The 27,149-nt window shown below is 49.6% G+C and overlaps 1 protein-coding gene across 1 annotated transcript; it reads left to right on the top strand.

Annotated features, from left to right (window-relative positions):
- The first annotated feature begins 474 nt into the window (after nucleotides 1–474).
- IFI6 (interferon alpha inducible protein 6) lies at nucleotides 475–4,110 on the top strand. The gene is made up of 5 exons (XM_045859077.1): nucleotides 475–575; nucleotides 2,009–2,110; nucleotides 2,461–2,532; nucleotides 2,618–2,767; nucleotides 3,893–4,110. Exons 2-5 carry the CDS (start codon nucleotides 2,041–2,043, stop codon nucleotides 3,991–3,993), a joined length of 393 nt encoding a protein of 130 aa, XP_045715033.1. The 5' UTR covers nucleotides 475–575; nucleotides 2,009–2,040; the 3' UTR covers nucleotides 3,994–4,110.
- The last annotated feature ends 23,039 nt before the right edge of the window (nucleotides 4,111–27,149 follow it).

Below are 27,149 nucleotides of genomic sequence, written 5' to 3'. Positions count from 1 at the left end.
TGGTAGCCATGAAAAATCCTCAATCATGTGAAAATTTGAACTGGTTATAGGATAAAATAAACTCATAATGTGGATTTAAAATAATTTTCAAAAAACAGTACATGGTACTTCACAAAATTATTGTGGGATTGGAAAGGTCATATAGAGCACTCTGTACAGGTCCCGGCATACAGCAAGTGCTCAACGAATGGTAGGTATTACCATTGACTGAACTGTGAAAAGCCTCTGAGCCCCAAGAGGAACTGGTTGTTGGGCTTCACTAAATCTAGCAGGGCCATGGATCCTGCTTTGGATGTTCAAAGGTCCTGTTTGAATTACACTTTTCTGCCAGCAGGGAGAGCAGAGAGGCTGTTAGCAGAGATGCAGGAGAAAAGGAAACTCTGCAAAAGTGTAGGAAATGGAAACTCTGACAGAGATTGGCCATCTATCCTGGAGGGATGAGGGGCGGGGCAAAATTAGAATGTGATTATAAAAAGACAGCCTGCAGGCTGAGAGAGCCACAGCTGCTGCTTACTGCTGCTTGCGTCCACCCGCAGGCTCCGGGCAGGAAGATTCCTTCTCTTCTCTCCTCCAAGGTAAACCCAGAAATGATGAGGTATGGGTGTCAAGCAATCACCCTTTGCCAGGTTCCCTACCTGTGGGCCTCATGCCCGGAGGGCCAGGATGCCCATTCCTCAGAGAGGCTACTTTTAGTGCCCTGGTCTAAGACTGGTCTGAGGGGAGGGTTGGAGCTTTTAGGGGGTTGGGGTGCAAAACCCCAAGAAGCTTTAGTCTTAAGCTTACAGATGCCATGTCAGCATCTATGGCCTTAACTGTCATTTCACTTTTGGGGGCTTTAGTTCCCATCTGCAAAATGAGAATCAAGCTACCTGATTTGCCAAAGGACTGCATGATTTCTGAAACCCTTGGGTTGCAGGATCTAATGTGACAGTGAGTTTATCTTGAAGGATAAATGGAGTGATCTGGAATGATTGTTAAAAGTGTGGGTTTGAGCATCAGTCGGTTGCAGGTTTAAATCTTGATTCTGCCACTTCCTGGCTGGGCAGACATGGGAATATTAAACTCTCTGAGTTTCAGTTTCCTTGTCTATAACACATGGTTAAGAACAGCGGGACCTCCAGGTACTTCGTGTGGTTGTTAGGGGTATAAAACGACCTTGTGCCATAAAATGCTGAGTAAGTACTCGATCCTGGGGTTGGAGGAGGATATTGTTAGTTTTTAAGAAAATTGCACTGAGCTGGCCAAAATCACATTAGAGGTGAGTTTGGGGGCACATGCATTTTCCTACTCTGTGGTGCAATGGAGAGAACATAGGTTTTGAATTCTGACAGTCTTGACTGGGTGTCTTGGCTGCACAATTTACTGTATGACCTTGGACAAGCTCTTTAACCCCTCAGTGCTTTCTTTCTATAAAAGGAGGTTGATGTGAGGACAGTTTGATGTTTGTAAACATTCAATGCATTGGATGAATAAGTTGATCAACAACCATTTTTAAAAGAAAATTCTATGTGACAGGTACTGTTCCAAGTGCTAGCGACATAGTGTTGAATAGTTTCAAAACTCACAGTCACCCACTAAAATAGGCTCTATTAATACCCCCATCTTAGGAATAAGTAAATCAAGGCCCAGAGAAGCCCCCCCCCCATCCTACCCGAGGTCACACAGGCAGTGACAGCAAAGTCTGACAAAGTCAACAACAGAAACCACAGTAATGTTACTAGCTGACATCATTCAGCACGGGCCACGTGCGAGCACGGGCCACGTGCCAGGCACCTTACCGGAAGGATTCCTACCCTGATTCTCACGACCACAGGGTGAGGCGAGAACATCGCCGCCGCAGACGTTGCCGTGGGGAAATGGAAACCCCGCGGCCCTTTACAGGGATTCTGAGCTCAATCTATAGCACCTCGCTGCTTTTTATGGACTCATCCTCCAATCGGAAGGGAAAACAGCCGAGCGGGTGTGGCTCAAAAAATGGCTCTGCATCACTCCTAAGTCTCCTCCCCAGGTCCAGCGACAAAGCCAGCGCGTAGCGCCACCATGCGGCAGAAGGTGATATCGATCTTCTTGTGCTACCTGCTACTCTACACCTGCGGCGGGGTAGAAGCACGTAAGGATCCTGCGGCAAGGGGACTTTGGTAGAAAGAAGGGGAAAGTTTCAGAACCCTTGGTTTAGAGATTCAGGCGTGCCTCTGAATGAGAGGAGCTATTACAATGGACAGCACAGGCTTGTCGTAGCCAGAGTCCCAGATTCGAACCCTACTCTGTCAATTTCTCCATTCTACTGACATTTATCCAATGCCAGTTATGTGCCAGGCACGACACCTTAAGGAGAAAAGTCTCTTCCCTTTTGTGAGGTTCTCCCCAGGAGGGGACGTTCTTGGGTTGTTCCTGAGCATCAGGCACAGAGTAGGGGACTCTGTTGCCTGCTCCACTCCACTTTGTCCGCTCTCCCGACAGACACAAGAAAAGACTCCGAGGACAGCAACTCCGGATTCTTGGAGGCCCTGCCCTACGTAGCAGCCGGAGGAGGTAGGTGTGGAAGGAAGGCTGAAAGCTCAGGAAGGTGGAGCGGCCCAGGTCGTGGGCGCTGCCTCACCACCTCTTCTTCCTCCAGTGGCCCTGGCCTTAGGTCTGCCCGCTGTGGGCTTCACCGCTGCCGGCATCGCTGCCAACTCGTGGGCATCCTGGCTGATGAGCTGTTCGGCTGTGGCGAACGGGGGTGGTGTGCCCGCAGGAGGGCTGGTGGCCACGCTGCAGAGTTTGGGTGAGTCGGGGCCCCAGGAACAGAGACACTAGTGCCACATAGCCCCCCGCTTTACTGTTCTAAGTCCTTTCCACAAGCCAACTCGGCTTTCTGAGGAGGGTATTCTTATAAACCCCACCACACAATGGGCCAACTGAGGCACTGATTGATTCAGTAATTTACTCCAATTCTCCCAGCTGGCTTGCACTAAAGCCAGGATTCAAATCCAGTCAGTCTGATTCTTTGCGTTTAGCCTGGTGCCTCACTGATGCTTTGACCAAGTCACAGCAAGCTTGCTTTCTCATCTGTCAACGAGGATAATCATCCTCAATTTCACATTTTATGAATCTGCTCAATCTCAGACACCCAGAGTAGCAAAAGCCTAGAGTGGCAGGACAACCCAATTCAACCTCAGACCAACCCTGGTCTCAACACCACGAAGGGAATAGATGTAGAGCTCAGAATGATCCTTCTAAAAAAATATACGTTCATATCTCTTTCTATGTGTCTCTCTTTCTCGCTCTCCCCCCACCTCCACTGTTTTCTTTTTCTTCCTCCCTCTTTCTCTCTGAGGCCTCCAAAAATCGTAGAGAAAAACCACCCCTGACAAACTGTCTCTCTGCCTTTCTGAAGCCTCCATCTTCTTTCAGTTCTGGATGATAAAGCCCAAGGAACCAGCCTGAAAGAACAGAGCCCTTTTCAGAGGGGGCAGAGGGGACCGAGGGGAAGACACAGGCTAGGTCATTCCCCAGCAGTGGGAAGTAATGGGTGTGGGCCGGGCTGGGAGCAGCCTTGTGTTATAAGATGGTCATTCTCTCTTACTTGTGAACCCCCCAGCACCCACAGAGAGGTCTCCACCAAGGTAACTTATTAGCGTTATTAATGACACCATGTGTTCACTGCAGACATGAAAAAAATGAGTTGTTATTTTGTCTTTTGCATCTCTGAAACACAGCTCTGTTTTGAGGTGGCAAGTTGGGGGAAGGGGGTGATAGGATTCACTATGCAGGAGTCCCAGCCCCTCCCAGGCCCTCTGTTTCTCCATCCAAGAATGAAGAGGTTGGACTTGAGCAATGGTTTCCAGATTTTTGGATTCCCAGGCCTGGGGCCTGGGCTACAGGTGGCCAGGCTGTACTTGCTTTACAGGAGCTACTGGTGGCAGTACCATCATGGCCAAGATTGGTGCGTTTCTAGGCTACGTAACCTACAAGCATCAAAAGAACCAGAAGTCGAAGGAAGAGGAGTAGTCAGAAGCTCCCAGGTCAATCATCCTTGCCATCTTTCTCCCTGTTACACTCCAGGTTTCTCTGTTACACTTGTGGGTGAGCGGGGAGAACAAGAAAATAAACTTCTCTCGAAAAACACTTTTCCTGTGAGTCGTCCATTTGCTATGAGAAGCCCAGCAAGATCCGACTCTGGTCTGCTTTGTCCACACACCCCACCCTCATTTCCTCTAAAGCCAGCCACGGCTCCTTGAATACAACCGGCTGATTTTGTCCCTGGGCCTTGGCATGTGCTGTCCTTTCTGCCTAGAATGTCCTTCTGGAGCTCATAACTGGCTCAGACACCCCCTCCTCTGGGACTCTTCCCCAGCAGAGCTTCCTGCTGTCCCTGTCACACTAGGAATGCTCAGGCTGCATTCCACAGTGGCACTGGGGAAGAAGAGCTCAGTCTGTTCTCAGTGAGAGAGATTAGGCAGAAACATAGACACAAGATCTGCATTCTCTGAAGAAGCACCAGAGTCATCTCCCTCTGATGGAGAATAGAAGGCCAGACTCCTGGCTTGGGCAAAGTGTGTAACAGCAGCTTTCAGAGGGCTCGGCAAGGCCTTCCTTCCCTCAGAGAACTCTGGGATAGGATAAGCAATTTGCATCTGGAGCATATGCCTTCTGAGTGGGGAGGGAAGGCCAACCAAAGCCCTTGGGGAGATCGGAAGTTTGGGAGGCCCGTCCAGGTGAAGCGGAGTGCCAGAACCTAGGCAGGCTGAGGACAAAGAGACCCTAGAAGTCAAATGTCAGTAAAGGTAGAGCTGGCCCCATCCCTGGCAGAAAGAGAGAATCGTGCTGTGCTCTGGTCTGTGAATGGACGCCAGCCCCAGTGCCAGCCCGTCCTCTGAGGAGATCTGCAGCCCTGGGATGTGGCCATGTGTGACCCATAAAACCTTGTCACGAAAAGGCCAAGCCAGCTGTCCTCACTTATAATCCAGGAATTCTTCCATTACAAATGTGTATGGAGGGCCCTGACCAGTGTGGCTCAGTTAACTGGGTGTCATCTTGCAAAGCGAAACGTTGCCAGTTGGATTCCCAGTCATGCCTGGGTTGCGGGTTTGGTCCCAAGGTTAAGGCATGTGTGAGAGACAGCCGTTAGATGTTTCTCTACCTCTCTCCTCCTCCTTCCCCTCTCTCTAAAAATAAATAAATAAAATCTTTAAAAAAGAAAAGAAGCACAAATGTGTATGGATGAGTGGGGGAGAGGGCCATCCTGCTTGCGCGTGCCCCCAGGTCCAATGCCATCTCTGCAGATGGCAACTGGCTGCTCCAGCTGGTTTGCTCCAGGCCCCCAGAGAAGCACTTTGTAGAAAAGGTGCACAGGTGGTACCATCTTGCTCTGCAAATATTGTCTCCATGACTTGTAACCAAGAACAGAAGCTGGGCTGAGTCTCCTAACCTGATACTCACGATACAAGCCTGGACAGTCCTTCCTTGGCGAGGGCCATCCATGGCAGGGTGGGGGAGTGAGAGAGTGGACTTCTGCCCTCAGAGAGAGGTAGGGTCTCAAGCACCATGCTCTGCTGAGGCCTATTAATTGCACCCCAGTTTGTCTATGGGGCTGACATCCCAGAGACGTTAAGTGTATGTCCTTCATCCCCTTCACAGAGGACACTGTGTGAGTTATGTCTTCTCTCTAGTGCCCGGAAGAGGCCTGGCACACAGTAGGTGCTCAATATATGTGGGCAGAATTGAAACTGAGGTTAGTCTCCTCTACTCCCATCCACCTGTCCCTACATGTTCCCCAATCTTCATGGAAAGGAGTACCTGGAATTCTTGTTCTTTCTTTGGGGTTCCTTTGATAATGCCCATTGTCACCACCAGGCAGGCATAGGGGACAGGGACCTGTACCCCCTTTAGCACTGTGGTCCAAGTAAACACAAGCCCCTTACCTTTTATTCAATGTTCTCTAGCACAGAAGAGTTTGCAAATGAGGCAATGGAGCATAAGAGGAGAGTTCCTCTGGAGTCCCATGGACGTTGGTTCATTCTTGCCCTATGTGCCCCCGCACAAGTTTCTTCTCCTCTCTGTGACTCAGTTTCCTCCTCTGTAAACTGACAATGATAATAACACCTAACCAATGGGTTTTTTTGTTATGAAATCGGATGAATTAACGAACAGAGAGAGTCTAGCATGATGCCCGGCACATAGTCAGCACTTTGTAAATGTCAGCTCTTATTATGATTAGGGACTTGCATAAAGAGAAGAGGAAACAGCCAAATGCCAACCAGGAACTAGATCACCTAACTTTGGAGTCAGGGTTTATTCTCTAGGGCGCACAGACTCTGTTCTGCTTTTCTCCCAAGGGTGAGCATCCTCCGCTTATTCCCTTGGCATCTTATTCACTTGAATAGCATCAAGGCCCAAGAGAGATGGACAGCTCTACCCTGGCCTCAGCAGTTTTCAGGCTAAATAACATTCAAGGGACTTGCCTTTAAGGGGAGATTCCACTGACCACAAGGTCCCTTTGGGCACGTGCAAGATAGCTCCTCGCCTTCTTTATTCTGCAGGCATTTACTGGGCACTTGGCCTGTGCCAGGCATTGTGCCAAATGCTGAGGATGTGACAGTGGAAGAGACCCATTTCTTACCTACTTGGAGCCCACAGTGCACAAACTGGGAGCCCCCCCAAAGCATCCATGACCCCACTTCTCCCTGCCTGCCACCACATCCTCATCCCTATCTCCTTTCTCCTGCCCCAGCCCCCGTCAGCCTTCGCAGAGCACAGTCACCTCGTCTGCAAAGTATGAGGCAGGATGACGAACACAGAACAGAATTCGCCAGTGCAACAAGTCAGGAGATGCTAATGCACTTTTAGACTCCTCCTTGGCAACGGCCTTCAGAAAAACACATAGCTGAGCCCTGGCCCAGCTCCAGGGTGGGATGCCTCAGGCAGGTTACTTGTCCTCCCTGACTTCCAGCTTCCTCGTTTTGTAAAAACCAGTAGGGTTGAGTATCATGTTCTCCAGGACACTTCCTACTCTGAAATTGCTGAGCACAAAATGCGTGCCTCTGAAACCCCCTGGCCCTGTCAGATCCCGGCCCTGTGAGGGTGAATTCTAATTCTGAAGCTGACAAAAGCCATCTTGTTGCCAACTTTGGTACTAAGGTGGGTGACAGTGCTGAGAAATGCCATGTTTGGTCACAAATGGGGGTGACTAGAAATTAGCAGGACAGTGCCTCACTCTGGGGTCACACCCAAAGACAAGTCTGATAATAGTTTCCATCTGTGTGGCTGACCTGATGGAAAACTGCACTGAGGTCCTCCGTCCACGTCGTTTCTTTCTGGACCTCAGTGTCCCAGACTGTAAAATGGAGGAGGGGAGGAATTGGAATCTCATCTAGACCTAGAATCCCTTCCCTAAGTGCTCACATTAAGCTGTCACACTCTTTAATAAGATCCCTCCATCCAGGGATTTCTTTTATTCATTAAGATCCTCCCTAGACCCTTGAAAGTCAGCTCGCTCCTGGCCCTGGCAGGCCTCCCACAATTCCATGGTGCTATGTGCTAGTGTGGCCACCAGGTGACAGTGCAATCCCATCCTGAAATCCTCCTCAGCCTGCACCGTCCTTGAGCAGCTCCACAATTACCAACAGCCCTCCCTGGGCCAGGCCCCACCAGGGATGTTAGATACCGAAATGAACCCAACCCTGCCCCTGTCTGCAGTAGGAGCTCCTAAAGCGCATGACAGTGGTCGATCCTGAGGAATGCTGCAGGGCCTGCCCCCTCCTCTCTCTGGATCTCCAAACTCCTGAGCACAGCCTTTTGGACCCTTTGCAAGTAGGTCTCACGTTTAGGGGTACAGCCTGCGCTTCTAGACCTGAGCCACAGGGATTAAAAGGAAATGAGAGAAGCACTTCACACACACACTTCACTTGGCTGGGCCGCAGAGGCGATGCTGGGAACAGAGTGTCCCTGGGGCCAGCCTTGAAGGTGGCCTGGGCCAGCAGAGGGCCTGGTCAACAGGCACTGGAGCAAGCTGAAGCAAAGGAGGCCCGTGGCTTCCTGTGAAGAACTGAAGAACCACTTCCTTTCAGCAGATGGCTGTGGGGGAGGGGTGGAGACTAGGGAACATGGGGTTAATGGCCCAGGGCAAAAGGAAGAGGACCCCAAGAAGGCCCTGTGAATGAGGCCCCATGAAGAGGCCCAGAGCACCTTCAAGTCCCCTTCCCTCGGGAGTCTCCATGGAGCAGACAAAGCAGACAGGCAGGGTCACACCCCTCTCATGTGGTGTGAAGCCACAGAAAGGAGAGTCAAGTTAGGGGCAGGCCCATTTGTATAAGGCCAGTAAAGAAACGGAGCTTTTGGTTTCCCAAACGCAAGCCCAAGCTCCTAGTCCCAAGTACCCATCCACCCTCAGAACCCAGCCCCAGAGACCCAGCCCCAACTTCCCAGCTCCACGTACCAGCTCCCAGTGGGGTGTCCAGTGTCCAGACAGAGGCTGGCAGGCCCCAGTGGCTCTTTCACTGCATGGGGGAGTGGCTCTATAGCAGAACTTGTCCCAGAATGTATTTACTGGGGTCTGTTTCCTTGTAACCAGCACTAAGGGAAATGCCAGCCCAACCATGATGAATAATAACAAACCCCAAACTGGTACAATTTTACTGCTTTTCTTCTATTTGCACAGACTTGCTTGTCCAGTACCCAGCCCCCACTCACCCACACCCCCAGTTGGATGGAGCACCAGATCTCCCCAACAGGGACAGAAGCAGGTCAAGGTCAAGGAGGCCTCTAGAAACCAGCCCTAGGCAGAGAGGCAGGGCCTTGACTTAGGGCTCACCACCCCTTAGCCTTGCTGCATGACTTTGTCTGTGCCTCTGCCTAGCCTCTGTCTGGCCAGTGGACAGCCCTTCCCTGCCTCCTTCAAGAGGTGGTTGTAAGGAGAAGGACGGAGCACCCATCTCCTACCAAGAGCACAGTGTGGTTCAGTGGCTCCAGGTGTCGACCTGAGGAAGAGGCAAAAGGTCTTCACTCAGCCACAATTGCTCACCCTCTCTCTTGGAACCCATCAGCTCAAGCCCACTACTCCCTCAATCTTCCCTACTTCGGGCAAAGGCACCTTCTGGCATTCAGGTACCCAGGCCAGACATTTCCCCAAAGGCTTTCTCCCATGACTCTCCAATGATGGCTCCTACTTCACTCTTTTTTCATTCAAATGTCACCTCTTCAGAGAAGCCCTCCCTGACTGCTCACTTTAGAGGAGCTTCCTTGTCACTCTCTGCCTCAGTGGTTCCCAAATTTATCTGCACCTTGAAATTACTTGGAGGCTTCAAAATGTACTAAGGCTTCAGAAACCTGTGTCTCACCCAGAGAGATTGGGATTTAATTGGTTTGGGGTGCAGCTTGGACTTTGAAATTAAAAAAAAACACAACACAAAAAACCAACTCTAGGTGACTTTCTAATGTGCAAACAGACAAGTGTGGGAACCACTGCTCTAGCATATCACCCCGTTTTAGTTTTCTATAAAAGGCCAGTAAAGAAATGAAGCTTGGTTACTCCAAGAAGCAGGCCCAAGCACCCAACCCCAAGCACCCAGCCCCAAGCACCCATGTCTAAGTACTCAACCTCAGAACCCAGCCCTAAGCACCCAGACCCAAAGTGTTACATATGTTAACTCATTTAATTCTTACAACAATCTTTTTTTGGTAATTTTTAAAAATGTATTCATTTTGAGAGAGAAGGAATTTGTTGTTCCACTTATTTATGCATTCATTTGTTGATTCTTGTATGTGCCCTGACCCAGGATAGTACCTACAACCTTGGTGTATCAGGACAAAGCTCCAACTAGCTGAGCTCCCCAGCCAACACTGCTTGGGTGTTCCTAGGATCCTCACTTTACAGATGATGAAATCAAGGCAGAGAGAGGCAGAATAACTTGCCTAAGGCAAACAGCTAGCAATTGATGGCCAGGATTTGAACCCAGATAGTCGCTCTAGAATGGTGTCTGGCACCCAGAGGGACTCTATAAATAATTGTCCAATAAAGGAATGACTTAATTTTAATCTCCGTCTGCCTCACTCACCTCCCACATTCAATCCAGCAACCAGCCAGCCAGTAGATTCTATCTTCTAATTAATTTTTGAGTCTGTTCATGACTGTCTACCCACATGGCCTCCCTCTCCTCATCTAATTTCTTCATCTAGCTTGCCACCCTCAGGCTGGAGGGCATCTACAAGATGCTCGTAATGGGTCTCCCTGTGTCCACCCCTGCCCTGTGTTCACTGTCTATTTTCCACAAGTGACACCCCCAACTCTGCTCAAAATCTCCTCCACCCCCATGTGGCTGCCATCACACTTAGAATAAAATTTCACTTACTTACTCTGGCCTTCAAGGTCTTGAATAATCTGCTCAAACCTCCAGAGCCTTATTTCACCTTGCTTCCCCTCCCCCAACCCTTTTCCAGCTATACTGGCTGGCCTCTTTTTCCTTCCCAGAACTCTCCAAGTGCCTGCCAATCTCAATGCCTTTCCACAAGCTCTTCCTTCTGGCTGGAACACTCTTGTTGCTTTAGGAGTGAGCTCAAATCTAACTTCTCCAGAAACCTGAGCCCCCAATCTAAATTAAACACGTCCTTGCTCTGGCTGGGTAGCTCAATTGGTTACAGCATTGTTCCCATACGCCAAGGTTGTAGGTTCCATCCCCCGCATCAGGGCACATACAAGAATCAACTGACGAATGCATAAATAAGTGGGACAACAAATCAATATCTCTCTCTCTCAAATCAATAAAAATAAATTAATTAATGCAACACTCCGTTATTCCAGCAGCCTGTACCTTATGTTCCTAGAATTGATCACAGTTATAATAAATGCATGATTAGTGTAAGCATTTGTTACTGTTAGACTTCCTCTCTAGACTCACTCAGGGCTCAACAAGATTTAACGACAGCACCCAGCACAGCACCTGGCACAAAGGAGGCACCTGATAACTTTGGATAAGTGGGTATACAGATAGATAATGGGTAGATGAGGAGAGACTGAGTTAATACATACATTTAAAATTAGGAATCTATTCTCCCTTCATGTATTTCTCGGGTCAGTTATATGTGTGATTCACAGGGTAGTCGTTTTCACCCTTCCAGAGTCCCCACCCCCTGGTTCCCACTCCGGCTTTTCCCAGACAAGGCCACTGGGAGGGGCGTTCAGGTTCCTAACAACGCGGAGGGAGGCGCCCCGAGTCAGCTTCTGCTTCCTGATTGGCGGGCGCGGGCGGAGGCTATACTGCCCGTCACTGCGGTCAGAGTAGACCCAGTGGGAGTAGAAGGCGGGGAACGCCTGGAGGCTGTAGTGGGGCAGCGCCACTTTCAGAGCGTTGGAGGCTCCCGGGGTCACGTTCATGTACCCTGCGGGGTGAGAATAGGCGCTTGTTGCGAGGCTCGCCCGGTTCTGCTGGGAAATGGGACGCTCTCTGCTGCTGGACGGATCCCCGCGGCGGGTGGGGCAAAGAAAGTGTAACCAAGCTTGCGGTGCTCACTGGAGCGCAGCTATTTCGGGCTTCTGACCGCGGTGAGGAAAGTCCCCGAAACACAGCCCCACCCACCCCCTCGCTCTCCTGGACACGCTCCGCCTCTTCCCCACACCCCCGGACTCAGACCCAAAAGAGCTTCGGGATAAGGAATGTGCAGGTCTGGTTTCTAGTCCTAGCTCTGTGTGACCCTCAACAAGAGTCATGCCATCTGGACCTCAGTCTGCCCTGTACTAAATGATGTGGTGTATAAAGTGACCAGCACTGGACTGGCACATACTGGGTGCTCAGCAGATACTAGTTTCTTTCTTTCAGACCCTGACCCCGCCACTGATTTGCTGTGTGGCCTGAAGTAATTTCACTTAACCTCACTTCCCCTGCCCAAGGATGAAAGAACTGTCCTTTCAAACCCCCGGATCCTGCCTGCTAAGACTTCTTGAGTTACTGAGTCAGTGATGATCTGAGACCAAACCCCACCTCCTGGTGTCCCTTCTCTGAGGTTCCTCTGACAAAGGAGCTTCCTCGTCCTCCCGGAGATGGCTCTGATGAAGTTGTGCCTAAAATGGCTGCGCTCCCCAGAGGTTCTCCGCAGTCCTAGGGTCTGTAGGGACTTACTTTAAAGAGCGTCTCAGACCACCTTCCTTAATATTCCTACCAAGGGTGGGTCACTCTCCTGATTAAAACCCCTCTGTGTCTCCCTATGGCCTTCAGGCCGCTCAGCAAGACTCACAGGCTCTCAGGGCAGCCAAGCCCCCTCCCTCCTCTCCCAGTCAGGCTCTAGCCGGACTGAGCTGCTTCCAGCTCACTTCCCCTCCTCCAGGTGTTTGGACAGACAGTTCCCTCCCTGCCCCATCCTCTTTCACCTGACTAGCTCCTCACCTTTGACCATCATGGGACAGAGTTCATCCTGACCCTTAAGATGGGACCCTGTTCAGGTGAGGACTTGGGACTCCTTGCCCAACCAGTTCAGCCACCACCTTTCTTGCTTCCTATCCTCCAGCCATGCTGACCTTTCAACTACTTAGAAATGCAGGGCTCTTTTTTTTGCCACTGGGCCCTTGTACCTGTTGTTCTCTCAGAACGAAATACTCCTCTCTTCCCTACTTAACTTACACTTTTCCTTCAAACTCCGCTCAGAAATCACTTCCTCGCAGCGGTGGGGAGAAAGGGTTCCTTGACAAGCCTTTCCCATTAACAAGTACATACTTTCTGGCCACTATTTAACATCTCTCACCCCTGTTAGAATGTAAATTATGGGATAGCAAGGATGCTTTGTCAATGGATCCCCCAGTGATGGGCACAGGGCCTGGCCCAAAGTAGGTTCTCAATATCTTATCGAATGAGTAAGTGAGTGAATCCTTGCCCAGTGCTTGCCAGTCTCTGCTTACATGCCTTAGAAGCAGGGAGCTTACTATTTGTGAAGGAGCCTATTCCATCTGCCCTTTAGAAGGCTTCCAATTCCTGCCCACCCCCAGCCAATGCTCAGGAGATTCCCTGCAACTGAGGCACAGAGTGAGTGAGGACTCTGAGGTCTTAGTGCAGAGCCAGGGTTCACCCACCTGTCCTGAGGGCTCATGCCAGACTCATCTGGCCCTGATAGGGCCCATAGGTGGCAGCACTGACCAGATCCCCCGCAGCCTGGATCCACTGCAGGCCTGGGACTGGAGATGCCCTCATAGCTCGTGTTCTTCTTCACCTAGGAGCAGCTGATCACCTCTGCTGGGGACAGGGACACCAGCAGCCCAGTTCGAGCTGGGGGAGGCCAGGAAGGAAGTACTGGATTCCTACTGCCTGGTTCAACCTCCCTGACAGCCCTCTAAGGTGGGAGGTGCTGTTCCCATTTACAAATGCACAAACTAAGGTTTCTGGATGGATGCTATTTAGCTGAGGTCACACAGTGGGGTAGTGGCAAAGTGAGGCTGAACTTCAAAACCCAACCTCTTTCCTCTGTCTCTCAGCTTAGTGCCGCTTGTCTACCTGCCCTGTTCAGAGCCCATTCTGCCCAAAGCATCATGAGGTCCTGAAGGGACCCATGGCTCCTGCTTCCCACATCTGGATTCCACCCCTACTGGGGCCTCAGCAGCTATACCTGGGCAACAGCTAAGGCCTGGCTGAATACCAGGAGACAACTCTTCCTTCTGCACTTGGTCACTCCCCAAAAGTGCAGAGGGACCCAAACCAAAATTAGGTCATGGCCAAGGAGCTGTCTTATAAACACGAAGCTCCTGAGACAGCTTGGCCACTTATTTGTTGTATGACCTTGGCTGGGTTCCTTCCCTTCTTAGGGCTTCAATTTATCATCTGTGAAGGGGCATATTATCCCTTCCCAGGGCCTCAGTGTGCCAGAATTCAGAAAAGCAGCTCATTCTCCCTTGCCGCCTCTCCCTTGAAACCTCTCACCTTGGAGAAAAGAGGCCCCCTCCAGGGTCCCTGTGGTGGCAGGACCCCAGCGGAAACTGCACATAGCCTAGTCTTCGGTGGGGGTCACAGATCCTGGGTGGGGGGGCACTGAGTCAGGGGGCTCAGTTTCCCCAGTTTCAGCCCCTCTCCACCTCCCTCTGTGCTGCGCTGTCATCGCGTCTGTTCCCTCTACTATCTGTGGCCTTTGCAGAGCCGTTCCCCAGGGGACTCTGCCTCTCCTGCCTCTTCCTGTCTGTTCTCCCTCCCTTTTCCTCCCACAAATGTTTATCCATGCCTACTCTGTGCATATATAACCAAATAAGCTCAGTGCCTGTCCGTGCAAAACTCACAGTTTTGCAGGGAGACAGACAAAGAAACCAAGTTACAATTTATTCACCCATCCCCAATCCTGTGGCCTTCCCTGCCGCTGCCCTCACCGGTACGGTACAGCCTGCTCTGCACACTGCAGCCTGAGCCATCTTGTTAAAACAGAGGTCAGAACATGTCACTCTTCTGCTCAGTCCCCTCCCATGGCTCCTTGTCTCAAAGGAAAAGCCAGTGTCCTTGCTGTGACCTGCAAGGCCTGCATGATCTACCTCATCGCCTCCCACTCTCCTCTCTGAACACGCCATTCCAGCTGCACTGGCTGCCTTGCTGTTTTTCAACATGCCAAGCATGCTCCCGCCTCAGGCCTTTGCATTTGCCTTTGGTACTGCCGGGAATGTCTTCCTCCAGGTATCCATGTGACCTCCCTCCCTTCACTCCGGCAGCTTCACCTTTTCCAGGGCCCTTCCCAGCTGCTCATCTAAATCCTACTCCCTTCTTGCCTTCTGTCCTTTTATCTGCTTTATTATTTTCTTCTTGGCACTACCAGGTGACATAATTATTTGTCTGTTCCCCGGCAGTAGTAGAAATCCCATGAGATCTCCTAAGGTTCCCCACCCCTCAGGGAAACAGAAAGAGAGAGGGAGAGAGGAATACAAGGAAATCAAAAAAAGAAAAGGCAACACTAATCACCTCACTACTATATAATAATCATATTTAAAGCTGCAATAATTAAAACAACTTGATTTGGGTGCAGAAAGAGACAGACAGACCAATGGACTGGAATAGAATTCCCGAAATAGACTCAGTTGTACAGATTCTGTATTTGATAGGTTTGATAAAGGTAGCATCTCAAAGTGGAGAATAGACTCTCTAATAAAACAGTGTTAGGACAACTAGGTAGCCAACTGGGAGAAAAAATAGACCTGTCTTCCTATCGAGTGCCAGGATAAGCTCCAAAAGGAATCAAAGACTGAAATGTTAAAAAATAAAAATAAAACCAGAAAAGCACTAGAAAAAAAACATGGGGTAGTCTATAATCTCGTAATGGGAAAAGTCTAATCATGACTCAAAAGCCAAAAATTCATTTTAAAAGATTGATAAAGTCAACCAACTATATCAACATCAAAAACTTTTACATTGGAAAACACTAAAAATCAAGTCAAAAGGCAAATGACAAACTAGAGGGAAACACTGGCAACTCAGATCACAGATACAGGATCATCTGTAAAGAAATTATTAAAAAGACCTTGAAATTCCCTCTGGCTGGCGTGGCCCAGTGGATTGAGCACTGACCTGTGAACCAAAGAGTCGCAGGTTTGATTCCCAGTCAGGGCACATGCCTGAGTTGTGCCAGGTCCCCAGTAAGGGGTGTGCAAGAGGCAACCACACATTAATGTTTCTCTCCCTCTTTCTCCCTCCTTTCCTCTCTCTCTGGAAATGAATAAATAAAATCTAAAAAGAAAAAAAGACCTGGAAATTCATGCAAAGGACTGACAATTTAATAGAAACAGGCCCAAAACATGAACTGACAGTCTCCAGGAAAGGAAGTATAGATGTCTTCTAAGCATATGAAAAGGAGCTTAAGGGTATTCGAAAAAAATGAAAATCAGGAAAACCACTCTGGGATATCATTTCTTACCAGTCTGGCAAAAAATCCAAAAGTTTAATACTTAAAAGTTTAAGTCCTTCTACTCTGTGGGCATTTCTGTAAAAAACCAGTATTCTCACACACGTCCTCACAGAGTACACTTACCCATGCAAATATAAATTGGCATAGGTCCCCAAAAAGGGAATTTTGGCAAAAGCTATCAAAATGATAAAAGCATCCAGATATCCTATTTCTGGGAATGTACACTTCATATATTCTTGCACAAGTGCGGGATAAGGTATGTACAAAGTTGTTCTCTGAAGCACTGTTTGCAGTAGAAAGACTGGAAAGAACTCAACTATCCATTAGCAAGAGGTTAGGTTAGGTGAAGCACAGTTTGGTCAGGAAATGGAATACTATGCAGCTACGAAAAAGAATGTGGGCGATCTGTGTTTTCTGACTGGAAAAGTTCTGTAAGAGATATTAAATTTATAAAGCAACATGCAGCCTTGGCTGGTGTGGCTCAGTGGATTGAGCGGGGGACTGCAAACTGTGGGGTCACCAGTTTCGTTCCCAGTTGGGGTGCATGCCTGGGTTGTAGTCTGGGTCCCTGGTGGGGGGAGTGTGGGAGGCAACCAAACATTGATGTTTCTCTCCCTCTCTTTCTCCTTCCCTTCCCCTCTCTCTAAAAATAAAATATTTTAAAGAAATATTATTTTTAATAAAATATTTTTTAAAATAAGCATCATGAAAAGCAGCATATATGATTTCACCTTTTGTAGGGAAAGGGGGGATTATATATATATTAATAATATATTCATAATCATACTGATGGTACCATAACCAGTGATTAAGAGCACAAACTCAGAAGCCAGATTGCCTGAGTTCAAATACACATTCTGGTACTATACTGAGTTGTATAGTGTCCCATCAAAATTCATGTCTACCTGGAACCTGTGGATGTGATCTTAGTTGGAAATGGGGTCTTTGGAGATATAATCAATTTATATGAGATCATACCTGATTAGGTGGGCCCTAAATCCAATACGACTGGTGTCCTTATAAAAAGAAAAATGTGGTCACAGAAACAGAGGCATAGTAGAGAATGCCAAAGGAAGACAGAGGCAGAGATGGGAGAGGTGCATCTACAAACCAAGGCATGCCAAGGATTGCTGGCCACCACCTGAATCTAAGAGACAGGCAGGGAACAGATTCTCCCAAAAGCCTCTTAAAGGAAGAAACCCTGCCCACACCCCAATTTTGGACTTCTCTAGAACTGTGAGAGAATAAATTTTTGTTGTTTGAAACCACCCAGGCTGTGGGTATGGCACCCCTAGGAATCTAATACAGCTACTTAGAAACTGCAATCTCGGGCAAGTTATTTAGCCTCTCTGTGCCCTAGTTCCTCATGCATAAAATAGGGATAATAGTACTCACCTCATAGGGTTGAGGTTATAAGGATTAAATGATTTAACCTTTTCAATAATTTAGAATAATGCCTGACACATAGTAAGTGCTACATAAATGTTAAATAAGCATATGCTTGTGTTTGCATAAAGAAATCTTGGAAGGACAACCACAAAACTACTACAGTGGCCCTGGCCAGGTAGCTCAGTCAGTTAGAGCGTTATCCTGATACACCAAGGTTGCAGGTTCTATCCCCAGTCAGGGCACATACTAGAGGAAACCAATGGATGTATAAATAAGTGGACCAACAAATAAATTGATGTTTCTCTCTCTTTGTCTCTCTCTCTCTCCTTCCCTTCCCCTCTCTCTAAAATCAATTCATAAATTTAAAAAATAAAACTAAGAAAAGAATCTAATACATGTGGTTGGCAGAAAGGAAGGGATGAGGAGATGAGGGGCGGGTGGGAACAAGACTTTGCAATCTCCATGCTTTTTATATGTTTTTCTTTCTGAACCATATAAATGCACTATCTATTTATTTAAAAATTAAATTAAAAGTTATTTTACAACACAAATCATATTACTGTCCTGCTCAAAACCCTCCAGCAATTTCCCATCATATTGATAACAAAATCAAGTGTCCTTACTGTGGCTGACGAACACCCACCAGGAGGTGAGAGTCCCTCTCCACAGCGCTCAGTGTCTCTCCCTTCATTCACTCTCCTCTAGCCTCACAGGTGGCCTTGCTGCTCCTCCAGGCTGCCGGGCACACGCCCACCTCAGGGCCTTTGCACTGGCTGTTCCCTTGCTTCATGCAGGTCTCTGCTCAAAGTCAAGGCTGCAGAGACGCCATCTCTCACCTAAAAATAAAGAAAGAGAGAGAGAGAAGAAAGAAAGAAAGAAAGAAAGAAAGAAAGAAAGAAAGAAAGAGAACACAGCTCAATTCCCACAAGCCCTTTCCCTTCCCCTGCTTTACTTTTCTTCAAAGCATGTATCCCCTTGACCTATGTGTTGTCTCCTCCCACTTGTGAGTTCCAAGAGGGGAGGGACTGTGCCTGCTTTGTTCACAGCTGTATCCACATGCTCAGCACAGGACCTGGCACATTCAGTAAATGTCTGTTGAAGGAGTGGATGAAGTGAGACATTATATGCAAGCCGCTCAGCCTGGCGCCTGGCACACAGGAGAGGGCTCCTCTCCCCTGGCTTCCCTTGCCTCGGACGTCTTCACTCTCTCTTACCCCACCCCCGCCTCTCATGTGACCATAGGGGTGCCTTCTCTCAGGACCCCCGTTCTCACCCAGTTCTTCTCTCTCCTCTCCAAGTGGCCTTTATATTCAGCTGTTGACCTGGGATGTGACATGTCCCCTGCATTAGACAATGGTTCCCCTGTGCAGGAACTGTGGGAACTGCGATTCTGCCTCGCTCTGGCTCCCTGCTTTCCCAGAGCTCAGCTTCTGGAATCACCCACAGGGACCTCTGTGTCCCTTCCCGACTCTGGTAAAGAATTACAAGCTTGTTCCCCCTCTCTGCCAGTAAGTCCCTTCTTCAGTCTAACTGAAATCACTCTTGCCACAATAATAATGTGTTTTCTCTTAGTTCTGCAGGGCTGAGAGTGGTTGGCCAATCCTTTCTGTCAGCTTGTGTTGGTTGTCAGGGACTTGGGGGTGGGCCCTCACTGTGGAGTCCCCAGTCCAGGCTCTCAGATAGGGCCATGCTGGCCAACTGCTTGGCAGGAAAGATTTCTCCTTTATTTAGCTCAGAGGATCTCAGCAGACCCTGTAGGACTGTGGTCCATCAGGTTGTTGGGCACAAAATGTGGTGGAAAGTATTGTGGTAGCTAATGAACTTGGATGAGGACCTTGACCACCTCGTTCTCACCTCTCCCTTCGTAATTCATCCACCCATTCACTCAGCCCTTCAGACTGAAAGTCAGGAGCACCTACCATGTGACTACTATGTGCCAGCACCTACTACGCGCTCTTACATTCTCTATTCTCTTTCCCTGTCTGTAAAATGGGCCAATAGTACCCTACTTCTATGGCCATTGTGAAGATTAAATGAGCTAGCTATATAAAAAAACCCTTAGCATACTTGGTTCATTGTAAATACTCAATAAACATGTTGTTTCAACTTAATCAACACAGAGATGCCAGCTCTGGGCCAGGCTCCCAAGGGTGCAGTGGGAAAGGAAGATATAAAAACAGATGTTTATAAAGTTAAATCCAAGCAACAAGGCACTTGGGGACAAGGTGGAGCTGGGACCCCACTTGCCTGCTACTCTGCTGGGTGGCTTTGGGGAAGGCACACCCTCTCTGGTCCTGCCAGGAAGAAGGCAGGATTTAGGATGGGGACGGATGCCTAAAAATAAGCTGGGACAGGAATAAGGACTTGGGCTTGAGCCAGCAGGCCTTCTGATCTTGCCTCTGCCAGGTACATCCAGTGTGACCTGGAACAAGCCTCCCCACTCTGAACCCCAGTTCCCCTCCCTGAAGAGTGGGGATCATGACATGAGGGGACAGGGAGGTTGTGAGGATGCAGGAAGAGGACCGATGGCAAATTCAAGGTGTGGAGCCCTGTGCAGGAGGAGCGCCAGTCCTGGCCCACCTGAGACTGTAGAGGCATTTTATCCACAGCAAGGGGGGCCTGGAGCTGGAAGCTGGAAGGTCCTCCTTGCTGCTGTGGCTCCTCTCACGCCAGCAGCTATAGTGAAACTGAGAACCCAGTCGTTGCCAGGCCCCAGGAAGTCTGCCATGGGGTTCACCAGATGGCGTGCTGCGCCTTGGGCTGAGGTCTTATGTGCAGGCACATCTGAGGGTGGGGGGTACAAGGGACCCCTGGAATATCACATCCGCTCTCACCCTGGGCCAGAGGGGACAGGATAGACAATGCAGGGCCTTGGCCCTGCTCAGTAATTGAATCACTACCTTCTCGAACAAGTAACTCAGGCTCCCTGAGCCTCAGTTTCCCAATCTATAAAATAGGGGCAGTGAGGTTGACCTGGAGAGACTTTCAGAATCAGTCTGTCCCATTCTCTAGCTTGTGCTCCATTCCTTAGTGCTTACTCCTTTCCCCTGGCCCTGGTGGAGTTATAAGTGAGGTGATTTCTGCCACTTTGCCTAGATGAGATGAGGGGGACCCTGAGGGTAGAGCTTTGTCTCTTCCTTCGTCCTGGGGGCAGTGCGATGTCTCTTCTATATGTTCTAAATGTTGGTATTACCTAACATTTACTGTGTACAGTGATACAGTACCATAGGCACTTCACACACATCATCTCTGTTGATCATATAACACCAATTTTATTACTATACCCATTTTACAGATGAAGAGACTGAGGCTTAGTATTTGTCCAAGGTCACACACACCGTAGACAGTCACAGCTGCCGGGTGGCCCATGTCAGGGTTGTGCAGGGAAGGCGGTGTTTGTCAGGTCAGGCCGACCCTGGGCCCAGCCCCAGCCCGTTCACTCACTCACCAGCTGTGCGAACGTGGGCAAGTCTGGGGCCCTCTGGCCTGTTTTCCCCCATCCCTATAACAGGAAGAATGATTCTATTTCACAGGGATAGAATAAATGTAGAATGTCTAGAATAGGGCCTGGCACACAGTAGGTGTTCAGTAAAGGATGTTCCTGCCCTGACTGGTGTGGCTCAGTGGGCTGGCCATCATCCCGAAATGCGAAAGTTCACCAGTTCGATTCTCTGTCGGGGCACACGCGTGGGTTGTGGGCCAGGTCCCCAGTTTGGGGGGTGCGAGAGGCAACTGATGTACCTCTCACACATCAATGTTTCTCCCCCTCTCTTTCTCCCTTTCTTCCCCTCTCTCTAAAATTAAATAAATAAAATATTTTTTTAAAAAAGCATGTTCCCTCCTCCTTTCCTTCTTTCCCTCCTCTGGTAGGGCCTCCAGGCCTGGGCACATGCCAGGCTAGACTGACCTAGCTGTCTCGGAGACAATATTTATGTTCCCTCCACCCATACTGACAAGGCCTGGGGGACTGCTGTCCCCACCCAGGGTCTCTCCATTCCCAGGGATCCTGTCTGTGCGGGGAGGGAGGTGAGGGGACAGTCTCCAGTCTGATGGAGACACAGTTCAGTCAGAGAGGGGAGACGCTGGCCCCGGCCCGACACTGAGTGAGCAACCCCACCATTGTGCCTCTTCATTGCTCAGGGTGTGTAGGTGGGGGTGGACACCGGTGGCAGGAGCGTCAGTGTTCTGGCAGGGAGGGTGTCTGGGGCTCCGTCCTATCTAGGGTGAGCTGCTGGGGTCCTCACATGTTGGAAGGTGGAACACGTGTGGACAGGAGCTGGGGAAGCTGACATAGTTCAGCTGGTACTTGCTGAAGTGACAGCCCATAGGTAGCTAAAGCTACGCATGGTGGTGCAAACAAGAGCTGTCCCCTGGGGGCCTGAGGCCACCCAGAGTTGCCACATGTTCTTCCACCCACCATCTGCTGACACCTTCTCCACCACTGAGCACTCCTGGCACCCAAGGGCCTCAGATCACACAGGCCGCAGGAGATACCAGGGACCACTGAGGCAGAGTAGGTTCCCCCTCCCCACCAGAGCTCCCATACTCAGGAAATAAGCAAGCTCCCCCCCCCCCCCGTACCAGGGCAGGACGACTGCAGGTAGACTGCAAAGAGACCCCTGGAAGCAGAGGGCTCTGTGCCCACAAGGCTCCCTCCTTTACCTGGGAGTTCCATTCTTGGGAGAGAGCAGCTGAGCAAGGGAAGGGGGTCCTGCCCAGAAGTGGAGGAGTGGCCAAGTTGATCTGACCTTTATCTGGAAGCCCCAGGACTCAGGCAGGATGCTTCACCAGGACTGGCTTCTCCTCTGCGGCAACAGAAGTCACGGGCCCCCAAGGCCATGGTCACCAGCATCACCTTCTAGCCCATATAGAAGGACTGCTTATGGTTTACCTGGAGGATGATGACCTGCCCTGGGGACAGGAGAAAGGAGGAACCCCAGGATCCTTGGCTTGCAGACTTAGGGCGAAAGGGGGGCTCTCTGGGCAGCCTCGAGGCCCACGCCATCCCACCACCATTCTTACTCACCTCTGAAATAGTTCATCCCCCCCGTAAAAGACTCTAGCTCCCATCCCAGAAGTGATCCCATTCCCTCTGAAATAATCCAGCCTCCCCCAGGAGACTTCCGTAATATCCCAGCCTCCCTTCTGAAATAACCAGGCCTTCAATGACTTCTGCGGCCCGCACTGTATACTACTCCAACCATCTCTGGGTATTCCAGCCTCTACTGGAAACTCCACCCCACTGTTAAACTCCAGCTCAGCTTTCAAGTGTGTGCTCAGCTTTAACACTCCAGGCCCCTTGAAATATGCCCACACCCATAATACTCTGCCCCCCACTTTAATACTCCCACCCTCACTCCCATGATAGTTCTCCACGCCCAGGGAAAATCCTCCAGCCCCACACTGGTTCTCCAGCACTCCTGCAATGCTCCAACCTGAGCGGATGGAAGGACAGACTCCTGGGCCTGCCCAGAACCTACTGTGATAGTACTCAATCTGGCTCCCTCGGGTTCCCATGTGCCCCTGGGCCTCAGACAGCTCCTGGACATCAGTGCAGTGGAGCATCAACACCCCTGGTGGTAGGAGGCTGTGAGATGACCCCGCTGGCTTTCTCATGGTACTCCCAGCCTAGCAGAGCCCCCCACTAGACACCTTCTCCCCATCCCCAGGGTTAGATCCCCACTATCCAGAAACATGGTAGTAGTACCCAAAGGTTGAGTGCACCCAAGTCCTAAGGGATGGCATGCCCCTGATTGCCAGGGTGACTTGTCATGAGCGCCCCCGTGACTGGGTCAGCCACCCAGAGGCAGTCCCACAGGCTCAGTCAGCCAGACCTGGCACATAGCCAGGCTGCTCTGCACTGTCCTGCTCTGAGACCCTGTCCTGTTGCACCATGGGTCTGAGGATGAAAGGGCAGCCAGGCCAAAGCCGAGCTGCCTCTGTCCCAGCAACACAGTGACCCATCAGGGCCTCTGGGTCATCAGGGGCAGAGCTAGGCCTCTGAGGATGGTTCGGGTGGAGGCAACCTGCCCGGTTTTTTGCTTTCTAGGTGCCACCTACTGGGTCACTGTTAGGTGAGGGTGAGCGTAAGTCCCTTACCACAAGGTAGCTTCATAGTAGGGCATCTTAATTATGGGTTCTGCAAGCAGAAGGGAACTAAGTTTCAAGCCCAGCTCCGCTGTGTTACTTTAGGCAAATCACTTTCCCTCTCTGAGTTTCGGTCCTCACTTTTGAAACAGAGAGTAATAGCCCTTATCTTGACCTTTATCAGTTTTTGTCAAGTCTCCAAGGAGAGAGTGGTTATAGAGTGAATCTTTCACTGGACAAATATTTATTAAGTGCTTATTATGTGCCAGGTTTGCTTTAGATGTAGACATATTTTATGATTTCTCCCTGCATCGACCAGCTTATGAGGGCGGAGGGACCAGTGTATGGAGTATTGGTGGGGAAGATTCTAAAACTCCTGATCAGACCTCTCTCCCTGACTCCTGACAACTTTTTGTATACCTACTGTGTGCAAGATATTTTTATTTTTCTTTTTTTTAAGATTTTATTTATTTATTTTTAGAGAGGGAAGGGAGGGAGATAGAGAGAGAGAGAGAAAGAGAGACATCAATGTGCGGTTGCTGGGGGTTCTGGCCTGCAACCCAGGAATGTACCCTGGCTGGGAATCGAACCTGGGACACTTTGGTTCCCAGCCCGCGCTCAATCCACTGAGCTAGGCCAGCCAGGGCACAAGATATTTTTCAAAGCCAACATTCCCTTTACTCCCCATCCTGGAGGACAAATGTTACTCTTCTGGTTTCACTGAGGTGGACACCAAAGCCTAGAGTTATTAAGTCACTTGCCTAAGACAACACAGCTGGTAACTTCTGAGGTCTAAATTTAAAACATGCTGCTTTTGACAAAGGAAAGATGTCAAAGTGTTACTACAATCCTCTTCCACCTCTACCTCCCACCCCCGGTTCCTGTGCTTTGGGGAGATGAACCAGGTCTATTTTTAGGGGTCCAACCCTGTTGGTCGCAGGGACCAACCCTGTACCAACCCTGTCCTCCAGGAGTCCCAAATCCAACAAAGGACAAGAGAACTGGACTCCAAGCAAGACATCTGGAGGTTGGACAGGCCTCAGGGCATCTTGTCTTACCCTGTCCTTATACAGATCAGGAAGCAGAGACCCACGGACAGGCAGACACCTGCTCACTGTCACACACCCATCAGAGGCCCTGCCTCTTACCCACGGGAATCCTTGCCTGCCCGTAACAGGCAAAGCCTGACGAAGACCCCCTAGTGGTACAGACAAGAATTACTCAAGGTTTCAGGGGGGCGGAATAAAAGCCACCAGGTGGGGGAACCTCTGGGCAAAGAGCTGGGGTGGGACTTGTGATGTGCATCACCATGGAGGCCCACTTCCTCCTGCTCATACTGAGGTCAGTCCTTGTGGCCTCTGCTTGCTCACTCTGGCACTTCCTGAGACCAACCATTCTGCTGCTGATGATTGTAGTTCTTCCTGTTCTGAGCTGAAATTCTGCCTGCCTGAGTCTCCACCTGCTGGTCAGAGCTCTGCTGCCTGGGACCTCAGAATGAGAGTCACCCTTGGCCCCAGAGCCTCCGAGGGGGAGGGGGAGGGGGAGGGGAGGGGAGGGGAAATCTCTACCAGAGGTCTCGCCTGTGGGCAATCTCCTATTTGATCATCTGAACTTCCTCTGGGAAGTCAACCCTCTCCTCCAAGCAAAGTTCATTCCTTCTTTCATTCCTGTTTTCAACCAGCACCTATTAAGCACCTATTAGGTGCTAGGGACTTGCAAGGCGCTGGGTAGATTGAGTAACAGAACCCCTGCCCAGAGGAGTTGAAAGTCTAGAAGGGAGAGAGAAAAACACATTGACTAATATGCACAATGATAGCTGGATTTCCCCCCAAATTATCTAACCAAGGCTTACACATCACATTTGGCGGTGATGTCTCTGTTTTCTTTTAACATAGCAGAGTCACCCTCATTCCGCCTTTTACTCGTTAAATGACAACAGTTTTTTAAAGTGACCCGGCCAGTTTTCTTTTAGAATGCTCCACATTACAGGTGAGTCTGAAGATTCCCTCATGCAGTCATTTACTTCATCCTCTAAACCCTGTATCTCTTGTCGCTGGAAGTTAGGTCAAAAGCACAGCTTGGCAAAGCTTTTCTGTAAAGGGCCAGAGAGTAAATATTTTTAGCTTTTTAGATTGTAGGGTCTGTGTTGCAACCACTTGGCTCTGTCATTGTAGCATGACAGCAGCCATTTGCAATATGTACTGTATTTTCAGGACCATAAGACGCACCCAGGTTTTAGAGGAGGAAAATAGGGGGAAAATTTTTGAAGCAAAAAATGTGGTAGAATATTTAATAACATAAATAACATAATAGTACACTACATTTACTAGCTAGGTAAGCTACATTCTGACTATAAGACGCACCCCCATTTCTCCCCCCAGATTTGGGGGAAAGCGTCTCTTAAAGTCTGAAAAATACGGTAAATGGAATGTGGCTGGGTTTCAGTACAACTTTATTTATGGACATTGAAATTTGGACTTAATGTAATTTTCACACATCACTCCATCTCATGCTTCCTTTGATTCTTTGAACCATTTAGAAATGTGAAAGCCATTCTTGGCTCACGGGCCGCGCGAAAACAGGCGGAGGGCCACAGCTGACCCACAGCTTGCCGACACCAGGCATGGGGTGCCCACCAGACCTCCCCGCGGAAAAGGAGAGATCCTCTTGCAAACACCAGATCGGCTGTGCCGTGCTCCCTCAGCACGGGGTGAACATTCTGTTCTTGAAAACCTTTCAACTGGTGGTTTTGGCATCTGCTATGCGCTGAAACGTGCCTCCCCTCGCCCCACCACATTTGTATTTTGAAGCCCTAACTCCCCATGTGACTATATTTGGAGCTTGGGCCCTTATGGAAGTCATTAAGGTTAAATAAGACCTTATGGGCGGGCTCTAATCTAATCAGACAGGTGTCGGTATAAGAAGAGACATCAGAGAGTTGGTTTTCTCTCTGCCATGTGAAGACACTTCAAGAAGGAGTTTTCAACAAGTTGAGCGGAGTGTGCTCACCAGAAACCAAGCCCACCAGACCCGGATCTCGGGTTTCTAGCCCCCAGAGCTGTGAGGAGTAAATGCTTGTTGTTCGAGCCCCAAATACCACCCAGTCTGTGACATTTTGTTATAGCAAGCCAAGCTGACAGATCCATTGATGATTCTTGCCTAAATCAATGATCTAATCAGGGCTGCAAAATGGGGTTTTTCTAGTTCTCACTTTACTTCTCATGGGTTAGCTGGCATTTTTCTACAAAACAACAACAACAACAACAAACCTCTTCCTCATCAACTGGATAATAAATGAACTGCAGTTTCTCTCAAAAAGGCAAGAGAGATGCTTCATACTCAAGGGGAAGGTTTTGGTTTTTTCCTTTTACATGAAGATTTCTAGAACCTGTTTGCATGCTGAAGTAATAATTCTATGGAGAGGGAGCCATAGATGGTGCTGGAGAGGGGGCTGCAGAAGGTGTGGAGTCCACAAAAGGTGAGAGGATTTGGAGTGCAAGTGGACAGGGAAGAAGAGGTGTGAAGCTGGGGGACAGAAGAAAGGGTGGGAACTGGTCAGATACGCAGGGCAGACCTGGGCAGATACACAAGGCCAGCTTACTAAGAAACTGCCCTGGAGGAGTACTGTCCTTTTGAGGCTGGGAGTTGTGACCCTGTCTGCGTGGCGGGTAGTCTTCTCCTCCACGCCCGGAGAAGGCGGCTGGTTGGACAGCAGCAGGCCTGTGGCTTTCCAGTCCAGTACACCAGAGGGAGAGGGAGGCGAGCAGTGCGGTGTCTTCGCAAAGGAGGGCTGTCAGGAATGACAACAGAATCTGAGCTGATTAAAAACAGAAGTG

This window comes from Phyllostomus hastatus, unplaced genomic scaffold (genome assembly GCF_019186645.2).
Source record: "Phyllostomus hastatus isolate PE091 unplaced genomic scaffold, TTU_PhHast_1.1 phas_scaffold_182, whole genome shotgun sequence".
NCBI classification, from domain to species: Eukaryota; Metazoa; Chordata; class Mammalia; order Chiroptera; family Phyllostomidae; genus Phyllostomus; species Phyllostomus hastatus.
Note: the sequence above shows the minus strand (reverse complement) of the source record. Positions and strands in the feature narration are given on the sequence as shown.